The 21,934-nt window shown below is 33.1% G+C and overlaps 2 protein-coding genes across 8 annotated transcripts; one reads left to right on the forward strand and one right to left on the reverse strand.

Moving 5' to 3' along the window:
* Window positions 1-1,272: 1,272 nt before the first annotated feature.
* Window positions 1,273-2,683, reverse strand: LOC112529829 (syntaxin-related protein KNOLLE). Its single transcript, XM_025141238.1, has 2 exons — window positions 2,060-2,683; window positions 1,273-1,727 (listed from the first exon to the last, which is right to left on the reverse strand). Exons 1-2 carry the CDS (start codon window positions 2,681-2,683, stop codon window positions 1,398-1,400), a joined length of 954 nt encoding a protein of 317 aa, XP_024997006.1. The 3' UTR covers window positions 1,273-1,397.
* A 5,678-nt stretch (window positions 2,684-8,361) lies between these two features.
* LOC112528927 (pentatricopeptide repeat-containing protein At1g62910-like) lies at window positions 8,362-15,619 on the forward strand. Of its 7 annotated transcripts, none has more exons than XM_025139964.1 (7): window positions 8,362-8,504; window positions 9,288-10,335; window positions 10,906-11,137; window positions 11,442-11,547; window positions 13,210-13,390; window positions 14,790-14,964; window positions 15,603-15,619. In XM_025139964.1, exons 1-2 carry the CDS (start codon window positions 8,447-8,449, stop codon window positions 10,313-10,315), a joined length of 1,086 nt encoding a protein of 361 aa, XP_024995732.1. In that variant the 5' UTR covers window positions 8,362-8,446; the 3' UTR covers window positions 10,316-10,335; window positions 10,906-11,137; window positions 11,442-11,547; window positions 13,210-13,390; window positions 14,790-14,964; window positions 15,603-15,619. The 7 variants fall into 7 exon arrangements, with proteins under 7 accessions (XP_024995732.1, XP_024995738.1, XP_024995731.1 ...); XM_025139970.1 differs by lacking the exon at window positions 15,603-15,619 and having other exon boundaries at window positions 9,288-9,703; window positions 9,818-10,335; window positions 14,790-15,528; XM_025139963.1 differs by lacking the exon at window positions 15,603-15,619 and having other exon boundaries at window positions 14,790-15,528.
* The last annotated feature ends 6,315 nt before the right edge of the window (window positions 15,620-21,934 follow it).

Here is a 21,934-nt window from a genome sequence, read left to right on the forward strand (position 1 = left end):
ATTTGGTGGAACTTTTCAACAGCTAATTAGGACGGAACAAATCTTGATATTTTTACATACCATGATGGCCGTATTCTAATTTTAAAACTATATGAACAAAAAAGTGTTATATTTACAAACCACATTAAGGGGGTGTTTGTGATTGCTTATAAAAACAATTTATTCACTTATTCCGATGTGGTATCGGTAATAAACATTTTTGAGTGTTTGAATAAACAGCTAATTTAAGAAGTTTTTGAAGAAGTTAAATCATTGTAACTTATAATAAGTTAATAATGACTTTTATAAAAAATATAAATTGTTACAAATAAACAATCTCAAACATCCCCTAACTAAGTTTGTAGTTTAAACTCTTTATCCTTACCCTTTTTACCTTTCCAATTTGTTTAGCCCACTTGCAATCTTAATTGAAGTTTGATTTTAATCACCAATTTTTTTTAAAAAATGCTTATCTAAATTTTTTGAGCAGTTTGTTATTTAGAGTATCTTCAACAGTTATGTTATACCATATGTTATAATAGAGAAAAAGAATATAAAGGTGGAGAAATCTCTAATACCTCATATTAAAAGGAAGAAATGATATTTAATTTTTTTTTTTCTCACCAATTAAGTGTTTAAGAAAAAGAAATGATATTTTATTAAAAGTATTGAATGTTTAATAATATTGTTAATGATATAATTGATAAAATAAAGTAGCTGTTGTAGTTAAATATAATTTTTTTCTAAAAAAAGATTAACTGTTGATACTAGTATAGAAAAATTATAGTATAGTTATTGTAGATGCTCTTAAAATCATGTTCCTATTTCATGATTGAAATTATAAGTTGTTAGGTAATGTAAAAATTATATACACTGCTTAAAATAAGAATCGGGGTAACAATTAACGTACTCATTACATAGAAATTATAATAAAAATGAATCATATTCAAAAACATGTAGATGCTCAATATTTAGGTACAATTTTCCATAGTATATTTTAAGGATCATGTGAGAATAGAAGTTAAGCTAAGAAATATAAGAATGGATCTGAATCCTCAATCACTTTGATCTCATCCCCACAATTGCATTTATCACGAAATTGATCTGAATCGCACTAGTATTGATATTCAATTAGAATTGATCAAATAGTCTTCATATTTTTTCTCACCATAACTTTCATTCTTATCAGAACTCAATCTTAAAACGTAATCCCAAACCATACTCTGGAACTTATATGTAACAAAAACAAGAAATGGTATCGAGTCACGAAAATCACAAGAGCCATAGTTTTAGTATTAATAGATCTGACTTTCAATCGATAGAAAGAAACATACAATAGAGTAAAAACATAAAAAACGAATCAAATTCGAAATATATAACCAGGACACATATATGTAGCCTTAATTTGCTAAACAACCTCAAGATTTGCTAAAACTCGTGATGATTGGGATGATGATCACGAGTATGATGATGAGAAGAAGTATGATCCCGAAACACATACATTTTCGACTACTTTTTTGGTACCCTTTTGCCGTTTTGAGGTTTTTAGTACCATCATTCACGTAATGAGCCGCGTTCATGACATGATGCTCGATATCGTCCATCTTCTCCCCTTGCGCTTCCACCATCACTGCCATGTCTAAGAACACTTGGTGGAGCTCTAGTAGGCTTCTCTCGATCTCCTTGGCGGCATCGTGGCGGTCTTGTATCTCCACCACCGTCTCCAACACCTTCCCCCGCCCATGCTCCTATTTATCCAACAAAATTCGATCAAATTAGAAATGTAACAAATCAGAAAAGCCATAAATATCTACAAAACTTTTATTTAATTAATGGGATTTAAACAAAAAATTGAAATTTAAGGAGTTTTATATACATATAATATAAAATTTAATCATAATTTCACCAAGATAGGCCCACACCTATTTGGAGGAAGTTCTTCTACCAGATTCAAATCAATGTACAAATTGTATTGCATAAAGTACAAGTTACTAAAGCATTACTGGTGTGGATCCAACTATTGTAGCTCTGGAAATAAGCTCGAAATTGTGCATATAGAGTTAAATGAATGATTTGATACCTGAATGGCTCTTGATAAGAATTCTTCACCGCCATGTCCGTCGGTTCCATTGGAAATGATCTTTTCGATCACTTCTTCATTAGGCTGTTCGCCGGTGACCGTGAAATATGTCCGGCCAACCGTCTCCTTATACTCACTCATCATCCTCTGTCTCAGCCCTTGGAAATCCATCATCAACTCCTTAAGCTTCTTCCTCAGTCCATTCGCCACCGCCGTTCGCGTCCTATCCACCGGCGTCCCCATTTTACATCCCGACAGCCTCCTGCTCTCCGCATTCGCTCGATCCATCTCCTCCAGCCGTGATTTAATCGTCTTCGCCTTCTTCAACACAGTGACGATATCACCGTTGATACGACGTCGGATAGACTTCAACGCATCGGGATTGTGGAGAGTTTTTGACTCCTGATTCGCTGATTGCAGGTGAGCTAGGGTTTCACGAATGGAGTTCATCTCCTGCTTGACGAGCTCGGCTTCTTGGAGAAAAGAAGTGAGATTGTGATCTGGTTGTTGAATTGTTTGCATCTGGAGATCGAGATCCGGACCAGCTTCCAGATCTTGGTCTTTCATGGAAGATTTCTTCAGATCTACGTAGCTGGTGAAGGATTTGGTCATTAAATCATTCATCTTGTGGAGAAGAGTTTAGAAAATGGAAAGAATCTGGATGTTTATGGGAGGATGGATTGTTAGATTTGAGATGAAGGTTTTGAAATATAGGGGATTTATGGAGGAGATAGCCGTTGGGAAACATGGGGGCAACGGCTATATTCCCATTTGGAAAAATTAATTTTATTTCTCTTTTTCTTTCTTTGAGATATAATTAAAGTAAACACTTTGGGGTTATTTTACATTTTTGGTCCTTCAAGTTTTGTGAAATCTCTAAAGATGGTATTAAATTTTATTTAGTTTAGAAATTATCCTTGTGGTTTGTATTTCGTTTTGAAAATTATCGGTTAAATGAGGGGTACTTCAGTCTTTTTATCCTGTTTATTAATTAAATTAAATAAGATATTTATATTGTTTGTATTTATATAGAAAATTTCAGTTGCAAGCTTGTTTATTTTGTGAATTTGAGGACAAAATAGAGTTAGGTTTTAGCTTTTTAACAACAGTAATATAAAATACTCTCTCTCTCTCTCTCTCTATATATATATATATATATATATATAATATTTTCGTTAATTTTTTAAAAAACTTATAAAAATGGGTAAAAAGACAAAAATATCCTTCATTTTAGCTGAGTTAGTGTCATGCACGATTTCAAAGCAAAATGTGAACTACAAAGATGATTTTTAAACTTATTAAAAGTTAGGTACCATTTTTAGAGATTTCATTAAATCTCAAGGTCCAAAATTTTAGTTTACTCTATTTTTTTTTTTTTAAATATTAATGCTTTTTCTCTTTTAAATATTACAAAAAATTCTTTTTAAATTGTTTTAACAAATCTAACAAGTTTTCAGTATGTCCATGGCAATTATTTTTAAAGAATTATATATTTAGTAATTGTAATATTATGAAACACGTTTTCTAAAAATAGATTTATTCAATAATATATATTTTGATATAAATTTGTTTTTTTTAATTAAAAAACTTTTAAACATTTGATAAAATTTATTTTTCTGTTATTAAAATTGCATTTTTTTTTTCTTGAATAAAGTATTATTTATTTTGATGTTTTATGAAAGTTGTATGTATTTTTAATTTTCAAAATATTAAAAAGGTTTTATAAAAGCATACCCAACGCTTTCATAAAATACCAAATTTGTGGTCATTTGACCGGTTTGATTAATTACGACCAAACCACCATTACGGTTTGATTTATGGTTCGGAGGATTAAACCGTCCAAACCAGACTACGAACACCCCTATATATAATGATTTGATTAGAAGACCTAGATTTGTTCGTACATTGCTTTTTCTTTGGTTTGGTTATGGTTGTGTTTGATTTATTTGTGCTTGATTGTGTTTTTGTGTACATGTTTTTTGTTTTTGCGTTTGATCTGTTGTTGTGTTGGGTTCATGAAAGTAAATTGGTGTTCTGTATGGTGACTGTGTATATACTTGGTATATATATATATATATATATATTAATATTAATCAATAATAATATGTATTATATTAATTAATTTTATTTTTAAAGAAAATGAAATTGGTCATTTTAATATTTTTTCTAACTTTTTAAAATAATATATTATATTATTTTATAGAGTGAATTACATGTTTTGTCTGTATGAAAATAACTATGGGAAAAAGCTATGTGGTTTACACGAAATAACATCTTAGGTGCCGATGTTAAAACAGAACATAGAGACCAAACATGTAATTCGCTCTATTTTGTATTTCATTATATTATAAAGTAAATTACAATTTTGGGTTTTGGTTTACACGAGATAACATCTTAGGTCCCTAAAATGAAATGATAAAATAAACTGTTAAAAATTCTAAAATAGAGGATCTTAAATGAAAATCTCCAAAAAAAAATATTACATTAATCTCCAACAGATCCTCTATTTTAGAGATTAATATCAACTATATTATTAAAATATTTATTACATTTAATAAAATATTGTTTCCGTCTCTTATATATTTAATTTCAAATACTCTTATTGATGAGAACAATAAAATATTATTTCTCATTCATAAGTAATCGTTTTAGGGATGATGTTGAAGATGCTCTTATAACCTTATCCGGTAACAATAACCATTAGCGAAAGCAGAAGTTTTAATTTCAAATGAAAGAGAGGGTTCTGATTTCACGAATTTATGGTGAGATATATAACCGTTGGAGATTATGTGCAACGGCTATATTTTGTTTTGGAAAAATAACTTTTTTTTCCTTCCGAATAAGATTAATAAAGTAACCTTTCGTTTTATATTGAAGAGTAAACTACAATTTTAGTCCTTAAACTTTAGTGAAATCTTTGAAAATGATACCTAACTTTTAATAAGCGTAGAAATCATCCCTGTGGTTTGCATTTTATTCTGAAAATGGTTATTGACACTAATTCCCTTAAAAATTATCTGGTAAATTATGGGTATTCTCGTATTTTACCTTTTTACTAATTTTATTTGACAATTGAAGTAAATATTATATTGTTTATATATGTCGATGCATACGAAACTATATACACATTGTTTCTCCTTCCATCAAGCATACACGACGACGTCGTCTTTTTTCCCATCTCCATGTGTTTCTTCTTCCCACGCCTAGGGGTGGCAAAAATTGACTCAACTCACTAACTCAATCCTAACCTAATATAGAATTAGCAGGTTGGGTTGAGATTTTCAACTCATTTAAATAAATGGGTCAACCCGCCTAACCCATTTAAATAAATGGGTTGGGTTTGGTTGAATTTTTCTACTTGTTTTCAACCCGTTTATAACATGTTTTCAACCTGTTTCCAACTCATCTAAAATATTGTATAATTTTATTTTATTCTTAATATTATATCTAGTATTCTAATTTTTAATTTTGTTTTATTCTTAATTAAAAATTCTACCGTTGTGAGATGAAAGTCTAAATTCCAATCGTCTCCATTACTCTTAATTATCATGAAACCCTAAGAAAACCCTTTAGTCCATTACTCCATTATTGCCTCCAAAGTCCAATCCAACTCTTCAAGTCTGTTGTCCGCCTCTTGCCCTCTCGATCTCGGCTCCTTCTCTGTGCAGCGTTTTTCTTCCTCTCGGCTCTCTCTTCGTCCAACATTTGTCTAATTGTCTTTGCTGGAATGAGATACCCGATATCCATTATGGAAGATAAAGATGAGAGATGTTCTTATCCAACAAAATATGCATAAATTTATTTTGGGACGGGCATATATGCTTGGTGCTTGAAAGGAAGAAGAAGAAGAAGAAGAAGAACTAAATGAATTGAGAGCCTCATTCTTGATTCAATTGCATTTGTCTAATAATATTATATACGATGCTGCAAAAGAGGAAACAACTTGTCGAATATGGTGTAAGCTAGATAAAATGCTTATGACAAAGAGCTTGCCCAATAAGCTCCATATGAAGCTTAAGTTATATGCCCATCGTTTATCTGAAGGTGGTTCAATTACTGCATGCCTATTAAAATTTAAAGAGATAGTTGGTGACTTGAAGAATCTTGAGGTGAAATATGACGATGAGGATTTAGGTCTAATTTTGTTATGCTCTTTGCCATAACAACTTTTATGGATACAATCATTAATGGTATGGATTCCCCTACTTTTGAGGAGGTGTATACCGCTTTAAGTTTAAAGGAAAAGATGAAAAGCAATAATTCTCGATAATGAACCAAAGGCCGAGGGATTAAATGCAAGGGGAAGACTATTTTAAAAAGGATCGAGCTCTCCAAGAAAATCAAGATCAAAATCTCGTGGTAAAAAAGAATTTTTCTAACTTCTGTAAAAGGAGAGAGGTCATATTATTGACGAGTGTTTTAAGCTCCAAGCCAAAAACAAAAGCCAAGAAGAAGACAATGGGTTCCTTCGGGGATTCCGACATTGTTGAGCATGATGAAGGTGGAGCTAGTTAAGGTGAAGTCATGACAGTCTTTGGCGGTAAACCAAAGGCCATGGAAGAGTGGCTTCTAGACTTGGGTTGCACATTTCATATGTGTCACAACAATAGTTTGTTTCATACATATGAGAAAGTTTTCGAAGATGTTGTGATGAAGGGGAACAATGTTGCATACCTTATTGTTTGTCAAGACACAATTAGATTTTGTATGCATGATGGCATCACCTGAACACTTGGGAATGTGAAACATGTTCGCAAGCTTCAAAGGAATCTCATCTCTTTTAGTTCGCTTGATGAAAAGGGTTATGAGTTCTTGATAAAGGCATATCCATCAAGGTTAAACGGGAGCGTTAGTGGCAACGAAAGCTTAAAGAAAGTCCGCTAACCTTTATATTTTTCAGGGTCAAACCGTTACTAGTGACGTTGTAGTAGCTTCAAAATCAATGTATGATGGTGATATATCCAAGTTGTAGTATCTTCGTCTAAGTTGCATGAGCCTTGGTGGCATTACCAATTTGATTGATGTTGTTAGACATGAGTGGCAACAATTTTTGCCTTTGCAGACTGATGTTTATGACATTTCATTGGTTATCCAAATGGCAATTGGTTTATTAATTAATTTGATTGGAGTTTTACTGTTGTATCATATGTTTTTGTGGTTATTTCTTCTTGTAGACTGGATTCTTGTCTTTGGTCCATTTGCAATTTCCTAATTTTTAATTGGTCCTATTGGGATGGATGTATGAAAAACATATGTTAATAAATTAGGGGACTATTTATTTTGAATTCGTTCAATCTTTGCTTTTGCTACGACAATTAATAAGGTCTAGGGTTTGACAATTTCAAATATAAATATTCCTTCATAATTGATATGCTCACTTACATTTACAAAATTTTACATCCCACCGCATTACACGAATACACAACTAGTTACTCGTAGATTTCATTTTTTTCTAAAAGTTGATTTTTATTCAACAGAGGAGTCGATAAAATAATAATTAATGATTCATTCGCAATAGTTTCCAAACAATCAATTTCTATTTAACATTCAAGGGATGTTCGGTAATAGCTTAATGGGATGTATAGCATGTATGACTTGTGCAACAAGCCATATATAATGTTGTTCAGAAATGACTTACTAATTCAGAAATGCATTGAGTCGCTCAGTCCAATTGGTAGAGTCATATACGCTCAACCGTCCTCTTTCCATTCATACCCTTGTGATAAAACCAAAAAAAAAAAAGCACGCCCTGAATCTGTTATCCTGAATAATGGATTGATGCCTCCTAGATCAAAAAAATTACGATTGATTCTTCCCTCCCTCCCTCGCTTTTGGTGCGAACATTAGGTATGTCTCCATTTTCAGCTAGTGGTGAAGCTCGATGTTTTTTCCGTCAAATCTTCCCTCACAAAAGATGTTCTCCCCTCCATTTGTGCAAAATTGTAAGTATTAATCGAGATTAGTGTGATTCTATATGGGTTTTGTGCTTGAAGCTTTTGATGATTTTTGGATTTTAGTCGAGATTAGCCTGAATCTATAAAGCCTTTATGTTTGATCATATGGGTTATGTGTTTGAAGTTTCAATCGAAATTATAACGAATTTATATGTTAGAATTTTGTCCGGAATGTATTATACGATGCTTGATCTAGATTGAGAGTAAAATAGTCATTTTTATCATTCAAACTGATTATTCAACAACACAACCGAACAAGAATTTAATATATATCATACAAGAATTAATGGAAACCAACCAATAGGTGACTCAACCATAGAAACAGCCCCAAATAGAAACAGCTCCAAATCGAGGCTAGAGTCGAGTGTTTACCCACTTTTTACGAAGCCGTTCTCAGAGTATTCGTCCTTGTTATAGACTTCCGTTTCGTGGAATGCAGATGGGAGTCGGATGTGTTGCTTTGGTACGCATATCTGCTACTCCTCGTAAAGGTATTCTTCTTCTCGATTCAATGCACCCTTCGTTTTTGTTGTGGTTAGGGTTCTATAATTCCATGGACAATAATCTATTATCCCCTAATTCAATTTCAAAATCGCTTTCAACCACGCCTGCAAGATCTGGTAGGTATGTTAAGGGTTTCGATAAGCTCAATGATGCTGTGTTTTTGTTCAATCGAATGATACATATGAAGCCTCTGCCTTTGTTATTCGAATTCAATAAACTCCTTGGGGATATCGTGAAGATGAAGCATTACTCCACTGCTATTTCCTTGATCAATAAATTGTGGTTGCTGCGAATTTCTGTTGATGCCTATATGATGAACATTGCAATCAACTGTTTTTCTCATTTAAGACGAATCGATTTAGGGTTTGCTATGTTTGGTTGTATTGTGAAGTGTGGTCATGAACCGCTTGTGTCTACTTATAACACTTTGTTGAAAGGTCTTGTTTTAGAAGATAGGATTTTTGAGGCTGAGGTTTTGTTCAAGAAGTTGATTAGAGAGAGAATTTGTGAACCGAATGAAGTCACTTATGGAACGCTGATGAACGGGCTCTGTAAAGCTGGGAATACCAACATGGCCATTAGGTTACTTGCATATATGGAAGAAAAAGGTTGTAAACCAAGCAAGGAAGGATATAGCACAATCATTGATGGTTTGTGCAAAGATAGGATGGTTGATGATGCTTTGACCCTTTTGGCAGAAATGATTGGTAAAAGAGTTTTTCCTAATGTTGTTACTTACAATTCCCTTATTTATGGTCTTTGTAATTTAGGCCGTTGGGAAGATGCTAAGCAAATGTTAAGAGAAATGGACATCAGAAAGATCAATCCTGACATGCACACTTATAATATCCTCATGGATGCATTTTGTAAAGAAGGGATGATAGAAGATGCTGAAAGTGTTTTCTGTATCATGATTGAAAAAGGTGAGCAACCAGATGTTGTCTCGTATAGTGCACTCATTGATGGATATTGTTTGCGAGGTCAAATGAAAGAAGCTACAGCAGTCTTCAACACCATGATTGATAAAAATATCGAGCCTAACATCATCACTCTTAACAGCTTAATAAATGGGCATTGCAAAAGGTCGAACATAGATGAGGCAATGAAGTTATTTAAGGAGATAGCTCGCAAGAAGTTGGAACCCACAGTTTCAACGTACAGCACGATCTTGTATGGATTGTTTAAGGTGGGGAGATCAAAAGATGCTCTAGAACTTTTTGAACATATGCAATCTATAGGCCTAACTCCAAATTTTATCACTTATTCTGTCTTATTGGATGGACTATGCAAAAATCATCAGGTGGACAAGGCACTATCTTTGTTTCGTATTATAATAAAAAACGGGATACATCCTAATGTGGCCATGTACACTGTCCTTATTGACGGTAGCTGCAAGAATGGGAAGCTTGATACTGCCATGGACCTTTTCTGTGAACTTTATTCAAGAGGTTTGCATCCGAACATTGTGACTTACAATGCCATGATTAATGGGTTCTGTAACAAGGGCCTGATTGAGGAAGCAAAAGAGGTTGTTATTAAAATGGAGAAGAATGGAGTCTTTCCAAATAGTGTCACTTACAACATTATTCTTCAAGGTATTCTGAGGTGGAAAAAACCAAAAGATGTGTTATCACATCTGAAGGAAATGGATGCAAGGGGTTTTTCAATTGACGCATCTTCCTTTTACTTGCTACTTCATATGATCCCAGCAAAAGAACAAGATTCTAACTTTGCTGATCTAATCCAAAAACTTGTGCCAAATGATGTATTAAAATCCAAATTCCAGCCAGCAAAATAGGCACCTTCATCTCTGAGAAGGTATGTGTGACTTGTATTTTGTTGTCATTTGAATTGATTAGAGATTCTATATTGTATGGTCTAGAGGTATAATCGTCAACAAGTTAAATCATTAAGGCATATAGTAGGTGTAGGCTAAGATGCTTACGCATTATAGCAATGAAACCTTACTTCCATTTGTCTCTATATCCATGATCAAATTCACTCTTAGTTTACTTCTGTGCAAGAAACGGGATTCTCTTATCGCACGTGATAGCCAACTAGGTAAGATATTGTTAAGACTTTTTGGTTCACTTTCCTAAATTCTGCTGACAAGAGTTGGATATATGAAGAGGAAAACATGTTCATTTTAGTTGTTAGCTTGATATGCTTTCATAAACTTTTCTAATCAAATTAGTGGTTCATTGTTTTTTATAAGTCTAGTAATAGCGTGGTTTTTTGATTAGTTTTATGACAAGGTGAGTCAGACCTTGAAATCTTTCACAGTGAGAAAAATGCTCTTTTGATTTGGACAGAGGAAACCAACTATTACATGTATTTTTTTTCCATTAGATGTCACAATGTATAAGAAAAACTTTGTTGCACCTGCAGGTTCAGTTGCTACTTTTACATGAATGGTCATGCAAAACCGCCAAAATTTGAAGGATTGATCTCTTGTGGAGGCAGGATCTAGCTCTGTAATGTATAGAGAGCTCTGCTGGAGACGTGGCTTCTGAAAAACAGGAGAAAATACTGTTGCTGGAAACATGAAGGACTACAAGGAGGAAGTGAAGGCATATCGGATTTCATTAGCATATGCTTTTTCTGAAACTAAGGGCCTTGGGTAAGAAGTTTGTCAAACAGATAAAATGATGTTTACCTTGTCAGCAATTAATCCGTAGTTTATTTATGTGCTAGCCTTATAATTTCTTGCTTACAAGAAACCAATGGTAGCTTATTGGAAATTGTGCATAGTCGAGGAGGGAGTTGTTACTTTATATATCTTGCGTCAATTAGTCGTGAGGATACAAGTGCTAACTAAAATTGTCTGCATTCCATATTGTTGAATATGAAATTGAATTGGTCTCCCTTTATCTATATAGCATGAATGTGCTTCCTAATCTTGATATATTTTTGAATTTCTGTAGATGAATTCCTCCAGAATTAAAGATATGATGCATTTTGAGAATTGGCATCAAAATCGAAGTTTCTAGGTACTGATGGCAAGTCGTTTTCTTCCGAAATACGTGATAGGTAATCCTTGGAACTAAGTGTTCTGATTGTTTTTGGTTCATTGCTGCTGCATATAAAGTTCAGGGGTATGAGAAAATCTGTTCCATCTTTACCCGTTACCATTTGACTCCCTAATTATTTCCATATCCTTTTTATTTATTTTATTCATGTGGTTTAGGGTTTAGGGCACTTCATATGACAGTAGGTTCATTGGAAGACCATTTTTTTAAATTTGAATTAGGAAATCACATTTATTATACGAACTTAATTGCATATATGATATCTTAGCGTAGAAGCTCGTTCAAGTTCACTATCTGATGCTAAAACTCGGGAACCTTTGAGGATAGGATAGGTACATGGGCGCAAACCACCATCACATACTCCTGGCATAATTACAAGCAGCCATGAATAGTCCATTTTGTCTATTTTTAGTTATGATATACTAGTCGTCGTTGATCTCTCCTCAACGGTAAAGGTGTGGGTGTAATACATATGTGTGAGGTCCTGGTTCTAGACCAAGCACCACCTTCTGCCATTTAGGATGCACTGCTCAATTACCTCCTCATGATGACCGTGGGACTGGTTCGGTGGGGGTTGATATTTGATTAGGGGTTAGATTGAGTATGCTGTTACTGCGGTCAAAATACAAAATATGGGTCAGAACCGATATTCGATATTTCGGTTATATGTATGCATCCAAAAACATATCATATGCATTAATTAGAGTTTAGAAATATAGTTTCAAAATTAAAACATCACATAAACAAGTCTCACAAAACAAAATAGGAAAAATGTTCAAAAACGAGCTAATTGCAAGCAATAGGTTCGGCATCTGAGTCAACATCATCTAATACGTTCACTTCTTCGTGAGACTTGACCATTTGCTGGAGAAGAGAAAGAGACCGAGAAGAGAAAGAGACCGAGAAAAGAAAAGAAGCCAGACCGTGAAGATGAAGGAGACCGATAAGAGAAATAAGCGTGAACTGTGAAAGAACCGAGAAGAGAAGAAGCGTGAACTGTGAAGAACCGAGAAGAGAACAAGCGTGAGACCTAATATATGTGTTGACTGGTTGACCAAATAAAGAGGCCCAAAAAACTAAGCCCAACATGTAATGTCGGTTGGGTGTATCAGGAAGCCGGTTATAGTAGCCATGGCAACCGGTTCTTGGCCATAGACATAATCTTAGATCCCGTTTGGTTTTTGATAGGATTTGTATTTGAATTTCATTCTAATACTGTGGTTGGTTTGAGAAGGTGCTTAGATTTGAAATCCCGGGATTTCATTGAAATCTCACAAATATGGGATTTAGAATCTCATGGGGGTAGTTGATATTTTGCGATAGGATTTCTTTGTAATAATGTTATAAAACTTGTTAAAAACACTTGTTTTATAATATTCAATTAAGAAAAAGATAATTTAATTATTTTTATAATTATTTATAAAGAATGGAATTCAATTCCATTTCAAATCCTATAAACCAAACACACCAAAGATTACAAATCCTTCTAATTCTAAATACTTTCACTAAATCCAATCCCTCAAAAATGTTCCGTCAAACCAAATGGGCTTTATTGTGCGATAGCATGGAAACATTGATGTGCAGAGCTCTTTTTTTTTCATGGTGTGTAAACATGTAAACTGCTTTAGTTTCTCATTCCTTGAATTTCTTCGTTAATTGCAAGGCTTGCATAAAAGATTGATGACTTGAGAACTGGTTGAAGATGATGCAATTAGAATCTTGAGTGTTTATGCATCCGTCTCGAGGGTTCACCACAATTTATGCCAAGGAAACTCACAACGCTCACTGGTTACCAAGCAAAACTCACAACACAGAAGTTCACAAGCAAGTTGATTTTAGACCAGGTAATTGAAGTCAACATAATTCCGCACAATCTTTCCATAGTTTGCACAGTTCACTTTATATTTATCTCTTTCGCTCCGTCCTTTTCTTTATCCATATATGACTCTTGAGCCAACATCAAAACTAGCTATCCCTATCTATATGGACCTTAGGGTGCGTTTGAGTGGACAGGACAGGAAAAGAACATGAATCACTTTTCATGTTTGGCAGGACTTTTTTTGTGGAACATAGTGGAACAGGCTTGTTCCACCCTCATCTCATGGAACAAGCTGGAACAATGGAACAAGGTGGAAACAGACTTATGTTATACCAATATATTTCTCTTCTAAAACATCAAATACACTTTCCTCTTTACATTTTATTTATTCTTTAAATTTTATTTATTGTATTTTATGTTCTTTAAACTTTCACTTTACTGTTCTAAGATATAATTTTTATACGGTTACTATATTTGATTAATTTTTGTAATTTATTAAATATTAATAATCAAATGATAATATAGAAAACGTGTAAAATAAGAATTGGAAACTACATAAACTTTTTATTTTCGTGTCATTTTAATCGTGTTGACGAAAACTTTCTAATGATATATTTTGTTATAAAAATATATATTTTATTATAATTTATTAAATTACGTAATTAATAAAAATATGTAAAATATATAAACAACTCATTAAGGGTAACTTGGCCGTTTATTTGTCTTGTCTTGTCCAATTCTGTCTTACCAAACGTTGAACAAGTGTTTTGTCCTATTCTGTTCTATTTTGTCCTGTCTGGATACTAAACGTACCCTTAAGGGAACTTCAAATTAGCTTTCAAATGGGATTGGATTCTTATGCTCATGTTGGTGAAACAAGTGGAATCTCTAGGAGATATATAGGGATTTTAGATATATCATAATGCGAATCAAGCAGAATAAATGTTGAAATTTGCAGTCACTTATGTTCCGATGGTAGTAAATGCATTCTTTTGGAGAAGAGAATTAGGCTTACTATTTAGAGAGGATCAAGTGTCTTGTATAGATTGTAAACCCATACTTATGGTGTGACGCTGTTTCGACCTTGTTGGATCTTTGGCCATCATTTGTTCTATTCTTTTCTATTCCGGTATAGCCTGCTAAAGTTCTCCATTTTCCGTTTTTGGCTAATCCGGACCTTGTGATGCACCATTTTTCTCTACTATTCGTTTTCTTTTCTGTATTACAGCATGATTAATATTGACCCTCCAATCTCAAGGAGTGTGTTTGTTTTGGGCTTCATAAGTGAATTTATCCTTCTCTACGACGTTTATAACCTTATAGGTCTTATTTCCTTGATGTAAGAAGGACAATGATGCATCACAATTAAAAGGTTCTTAAATTCAAAACCATATTGTTATAGTGTGCTCTTTTGTCCATTTTAGGTCTCAGAAAAAGGACAAGCTTTTCGTTTACATTCAAGTCTAGGAGAATCAGAAGCATTAACAATAGTAGCATATACGAAAGCTACACCTACCATACACAGACGTTTTTTGCATACATCCATTAGCTACTGAAGGAGACATTGAAACTAAAATCATAGGCACCGACGATCACAAGGTAAAGCTCATCTGATGAAGAACTTCACAGTGATCATCATCATTATACACACACACACACACTACTATACGATACGAGATCCTTGCTTGTATAATACATAAAAACTAGAAAACAGAATCACTTCTTCTTGTTCTATTGAAGAAGATCTATTAATGGTTCGGATTCAGGAGATTGATTTCGTACTTCTTGCTTCATCATTTTGAAGTTATCACGACATTCAGGAGAACAATATGCTTCCAAAGCTCTGCACAATGATGAATCAAATTGTGCAGAGGTTTGGAACCATATCGTTCTCCTAAATGTCCTGATAACTTTAATAACGTAATGCAAGTGGCACAAAATCAATCTCCTGAATCTAAACCATCAATGGAGTCGGTCCATCGACCTTCAGTAGCTACTGGTCGCGTGCAAATAGTGTCTGTGTATAGTAGGTCCATTAACCAACGCTGTATGTCAAGTTATAGCCTTTTATATCTTTAGCAGTTTACACCTTCCAAAACTATGCTTTTTCATTGTGGACATTTATTTTCTAGGACAAAGGAAGTATTAATGAAATACTTTAGTTTGGAGGAAGGTTTCCGTGTGATTTAAGCATATTAATATCTAGTACAATAGTCGACTGATGGACCAATTTACAGGTCAATGCAGTGAGGCTAACAAAAGTGTCAGAATCAAGTTAAGTCATGCATTTGGAAATGTAAAAAGTAAGTATTGATTTTGATGTTCATGAAGAGAAAATTAGTAGGTAAACCTGCATGTAACTATATATATAGGGGTGCATTTTAGCTTAGCTCTAATTCAACCTATTTGACAGTAAGGCCAACAATTTTTTTTTTATTAACCTGGATATTCAACCCGCTATGCGAGCTGATTAATCTCAGGGCGACCACTTGCTTTACAGATAGCCCGGAGTCAACGCATTTGTACCTCTGTGGCCACAAGGAGATTTTTATTCCTCATTGGATTTGAACCTGGGACCTCCGGGTACTTTTGACCTTTTGAGCCAAGCTCAAACCAATTAGGCACCACCTTTGTGGTTTAAAGTAATTCATTACCACTTTACAAGTAACAAGTAGAACACATACCGACTTTGTTACCCCTAGAATCAATAAAGCCAAAAACACACGGACTGTGTTGTTGCTAGGGCTGTAAACTCTATCTGTGTTCGTTTTTTTTTTAACTTAACCAAAACCGAACAAACATGAACGGTATATGAACGAGACTTCTTGTGTTCATGTTCGTTCACTTATCGTTCACTTAATTTAATTGAACAAATGAACGAACATCAAGGATAAACGAACATATTTTTTTTGTATTCTTGTTCGTTTGTTAAAAAAGTGTCTTTGGTGGTGTGTTCATTAAGAAAATGTCTCTATTAGGTGGCGCTTGTTTTTTAAGAAGTGCTGAAGTCTAAAGTTTTAATTTACTTTTGATTGATAAGAGATGGTGTTGAAGTTTGAAACCTGAATCAGTAAGACTGTTTGTTTTTGTAAGCTGATAAATGTATAAATTCTTATTGTTAGAAATTTATTACAAAAATATTATAAAAATAAAAAAACTTTTAAAAATTTGTCTTATATTGGTTTAACAAAAATGTGACCAAATTATTTAATTCTTTATAAAATTAGAAAATAATAAATTCAAATTGAAAGTTTAGTAACAGAAGAAATTATTGTTTTCGTAAAACAACTTAAAACAAAAATAATATATTTGTGAAAATTAAAAAGGTAATTTTTAATGGTAAAAAAATGCAATAATTGATTGATGGATGCTTAAGAAAATAAGAGGCATTTAAGAAGTTAGACAACCGCCTTTTTTTTTGGGTCCATGTCAAGAGATAAGAGGCTTTGGATAACAAGAAAAAACAAATGGTCTGAACTATAAAACGTCTAATCGAATCAGACATAAGAGGTAATTAAGAGATGAAAAATGAAAAAAACAAACAAGGCTTCAATGTTCGTTCGTTAAGATGCTAAACAAACAATGTAAACGGACGAATTCTTTTGTGTTCATATTTGTTCATTAAGAAATTTGTTTGTTCATGTTCGTTTATTAAGACAATGTATTTATTCATGTTCGTTCGTTAAGATGTTAAATGAACATAAACAAACGAACTTAAATAAACGGACAAAAATGAAAAAAAAAACAACTTTCATTACTTATCATTACATTCCTTTAAGATAACATAATAAAATTTACAACGGGTAAATTTAGGGTAATAAACAAGAAATTCTTATAAACTTAGTTTAATTATTTATCTTACATATTAATGTCATATATAAGGGGGTCTTCTATTGAGATCTGTGCAATTTGTGGGATCTATGAGGTCCATTGTAAGGGGCTGTTTGACAATTGCTGAATGATTTGGTACAAAATAATTAAGAGACTCTTATGATATAGTGTAAAATGATATATAATTGTGTTGGCAATTGTGTACGATGAAATTAGGGCTCTTAATGGTTAAGGGAGATCCACGATCCTTTCAGCTACAATTTTTTTATTTTGATTTTATCTTGAGTTCTTGTATGCATGACAGATCATTACTAAAATTGAATATCATGACCAACACACGTGCATTTTTTTTCTTTTGCTCATCACAATGATTGCGTGAAGTTACCTCTTATACTAACCCAAGTAAATTGTTAAAACATTCTGAAACTAACTTTTTTTTGCTTATTGATTTACTTTCTAGAACTAAACAAAGCATTCTTGGTCATAATCTTGATTCATCTACAAGGACTTAGGATATGACATAAACCATATTTAGTGAATACTTGCTTATACACCATTATATTTTTGCAACCACTTCTTCCCTACCCTTGTTCCTTTCCTCCTATTCTTACAATGAAATGAGTGCATTGTTGTTCTTAAAGTTTGGGAGAGGAATTATCCAGAACAGATGATATAGTAATGTGTAACTATATGCAGAAGTTTAGAAAAATCAAGAAGAATCCAGTGAAAATGTTGGTGTAGCAAAAAAATAGATTGTTACGGTAAAGAAAGACAGAAAAAAGCATTCAACGATGAATATTATGATTCCATGACAAAAACCAAAATTCGAGGAGACCCATTGAAGTCCTATGGATCTTAAGTCCCATGGATTGAATCTAACAAAGAAATCTTAGTTTAGCCTATGGTAAGCATAAGCAAAATAAGATGGTAACAGTAACATAGTTAACGTGTTGAGGAAAATTTTGAAATGCATTAAAAGAATTAGGAAAAAAGAAGAACGAAATATGATATTGTTTTAGCTTTGCTCTATCCATGTTTTAAGTCTTGCTTTTGTTATTTTAGTTGCTTGGGGTCAAGCAACAATTCAAGTTTAGGGGTGTGATGAGTATGATTTATGTCCGTTCTATAACATAATTTCCCCCATTTCTTTTTGTATGTTTTACATCTTTAAATGGATGCTTTAAGTCTTTTTGTTGATTTTATATCTTTCTTGTTTTGGAGCTTCAAAGTGGAAATAATCTATCTTGATGAATTTTGGGCTGAACAGTGAAGTTGCTGCAGCAGTATGGAGGTTGCTACAGCAAGGGACGTCTAACGATTTGATTGGATTGAAAAAGTGTTGTTTATATTTTTGAAGATATTATCTACTTTCTACAAATATTATCTACTTTTTGAAATCAACTAATCAGAAGCATGCATGTAGCTAATTACATGGATGCTTTAAGTCTTTTTGTTGATTTTTGAAGATATTATCTACTTTTTGAAATCAACCAAACAATACAATAGAGAATACACTGTTTGTATAATGATGATAGGCTAATTACCCTGGCTTAGATCTGAGTGAAGGTTGGAAGGATAAGCCAACCGTGCATGAATTGCTTTCGCTATAGCTATCAACTGCACTATTCACTTCATTTCTTGATGTTTTGACGAGTGTCGAGTCCGACAAATAATAGAATTTTATAAAAATAAGCCTATTATCTCTAAAATACAACTTGTGATAGCGATAAAGTAGGGTCGTCTTCTCAGGGACTCGTGTTAACCGTAAATCCAAGACGTAACCGAGTGCAAATTCATAAAAAAATGCGTGTATATATAAAAGGGGGGGGGGGTTGGAAGATTGATAAATGGTCTAATTACGTAAATTAAATTGAGTACTTTAAACAATAACGAATAAATTCTAGTGATGAGTATAAATAGTTCTTTATAAAATCATGTATCATTGACTTGTATAAAAACATATTCTCAAAAGATTTTAGACCGGTCGTGAGTGTCGGCACGTGCCAAACACTCAGCTTGTCTTTATAATTAAACTAGCATGAGAAGCTCGGTAGACTAGTTCCTAATTGATTAAGTTGATTCTAGTCACGGACGCAAAATTCAACCTACCAATTGCCTTACGCAATAAACAAGCACCAATCCTAACTAATGAACGGAAACCCGAACATTTAAGCTAGATTACACAGTCCTATAATGCAAATCAGTGAACTTGGTTATCTATTGATGCACTATTTGCTACCAAGTGGAAATTAAGAACAATTACAGATTCCTAATCACAGCTAGCAATTCAAATTTAGGCTAAAGGATTCAAGGGATCCTTCTCAAAACCAAAATCCCAAACATGAACAATGGTTCTGAACAAGAATTGTGCAAATAAAATTCAATTAAGTTTCAATGTTAAACAAGTCTCAACAAAGTTCAATGCAAACTAACTATAATCTCATCACTAGAATCAGAAAATCAGCAACTCATAACTCTATTTTGAAACAGAAATTGAACTTACAGACGGTAGAAATCAGTAGAGTATGAAGAACTGAAATTGAGAAATCCAAAATCGACTCCAAAAATTCTGAAAATCTGTTTACTGCTTCCTCYCGATTTCTCCTACCCGGTTTCTGCTTCTCATCGATTCTGTCTCTCTCGACTTCTGCTTCTTTTTACTCTCCTTTTCTCCAATCGAACAACCCTTTGCTGTCCTCTTCGATCGCTCCCTGTGTCTCCGACTTCTCCAATCGAATAGCCTGCTGTCCTCCTCTCCCTCCAATCGAATAGCCTTAAATCGCACCTCCATCTCTCTCAATCAACCCACGTTTGGCTACCCACGTCTCTCTCTCGATCTCGATTTTGGGTCTGGGCTGCTGCTGTTTCTTCTTCTTTTCTTTTTGTTCACGGGCTGCTGTTATGGGTAGCAACCTTGGGCTGCTGTTTGGGCAAAAAAAAAGAACACATAATCAACACATTTTTCTCAACTTTAATGGCCTCATATAGTTAGATTAACTTAAATTAAATTGCCCCTTTTTAAGCATATATTTAATATTAATTGTAAGGTACTTTGACGTAAAAATGTATAAATTTGCACTTATCATGTTTCATCTGATAATAATTGAAATATTAACACATCTCGTTTTATGATGAGGAGTTGAGCTTAAAAAGAAGACAATGCAAACAAGAGAGATTTAAAGAGTTGTAGAATGTTGTAGCTTGTTGCAGCAACTGATACAGTTATACCTATATAGAAAGAAAGATAAGTCTAATACCATGCTCGGATTTATACTCATTACTAATATGATAAGGTACTGTAGTGAGTGCCTGACTGCACTTTGAAAGACAGTCGTTTGATCCAATATTGTGATATTAAGAACTATTGTTGCAACAACCTCATGTTATGTTGTAGTAAGGATTTGCTTCACTCTGAGACGAAACTGCAACCAGATCTTACACCCATACTTTTACTTTCTTGTTGTTACTTATTGTTAATGTTACTCACTCAAACCAATTTCTTCGACTTCGCCATCTGAAATTAGTTTTTTCACCTTCAAATCTCATAACTTAAGAAATCTATCTTTGTGGAATACAATACTTGGTTCTTACCATTTTATTACTTGTTTTAAAGGGTTGTTTGTTACTTCCTAATAGTTCCATTAAGAAACAACATTTGAATCGTTAAGAGGTGAATCTTGTTTGGCAAAAAAAAAAAAATCTGTCTCTTAATGGTTCTAAAATCTTCTGAATGATTTTGCATCATGTACCTCACTTAACCATTCAGTGTCCTAATTCCATTATAAACAATTACCAAACAATTATATTTCATTTTATAATATATCATTAGAGCCTCTTAAACATTCTGATCACTTAAGCATTTTGCACCAAACCATTCAGCAACTACTAAATAAGAGATATTGGGTGGACATGTACACTTACATGCTTACTCAATTACCATAGCTTTTGAGGTTATGTAAATATGAGTACAGGGAGAGATCCTTCCATCCATAACTTTGAGCATTTTAGAGTCATCATCCAATCACCTAAGTTACAAATGCCACAATCAAAGAGTTGTAAGTGACAACATTATGTAAGATTCCTTATCGGAAGATCGTTTTCTAAAAACATATCAGTGATATTCTCATTATCTTTGTTGACAACCATGTCTACATTTGGTACTTTGATGTCGACATTTAGGATTTTAAAACCTTCCTTGTTTTGCTTACATTCTTAGACTCCTAATGAGTGCCTTAATTTCAGGTACTCTTATATCTATAAAGAACATGAATAAGATGTAAAGCTATAAATCGACATGGGCTTTTGATTATGAAACTGATGGTTTCAAAAATGTTTCGTTTAACTCTAAAATTTAAAATCAGTTGGAAAACATTCACATAAGGTTTATAAAAATCTAACTGATGTTTTAATTATAATATAATTATACTTTATTTTTTACAATAATTATTTAATCATATCTTATCCTTAATCACATTATTTTATATTCCAAAAATAATTATATTATAACTTCTATTTAATTATTTTGATGATTACAAAATAATTTTTTTAACATCAATTATAATATTAGCATTTCAATTATGTTTTAGTTTAAATATAATTATGTTTTATTTTAGTCCTATAATGCAAATCAGTGAACTTGGTTGTCTATTGATGCACTATTTGCTACCAAGTGGAAATTAAGAACAATTACAGATTCCTAATCACAGCTAGCAATTCAAATTTAGGCTAAAGGATTCAA

Source organism: Cynara cardunculus (genome assembly GCF_001531365.2).
Source record: "Cynara cardunculus var. scolymus isolate 2C chromosome LG 16, CcrdV1, whole genome shotgun sequence".
NCBI classification, from domain to species: domain Eukaryota; kingdom Viridiplantae; phylum Streptophyta; class Magnoliopsida; order Asterales; family Asteraceae; genus Cynara; species Cynara cardunculus.

Bases quoted from the DNA above. Each gene is read 5' to 3' on its own strand.
- LOC112529829 (XM_025141238.1), bottom strand. From the start codon at position 2,683: ATGAATGATTTAATGACCAAATCCTTCACCAGCTACGTAGATCTGAAG. The intron at 1,728-2,059 runs GTATCAAATCAT...TTGGATAAATAG, and splicing joins TCTTATCAAGAGCCATTCAG to GAGCATGGGCGGGGGAAGGT.
- LOC112528927 (XM_025139964.1), top strand. From the start codon at position 8,447: ATGCAGATGGGAGTCGGATGTGTTGCTTTGGTACGCATATCTGCTACT. The intron at 8,505-9,287 runs GTATTCTTCTTC...TTTGTAATTTAG, and splicing joins ATCTGCTACTCCTCGTAAAG to GCCGTTGGGAAGATGCTAAG.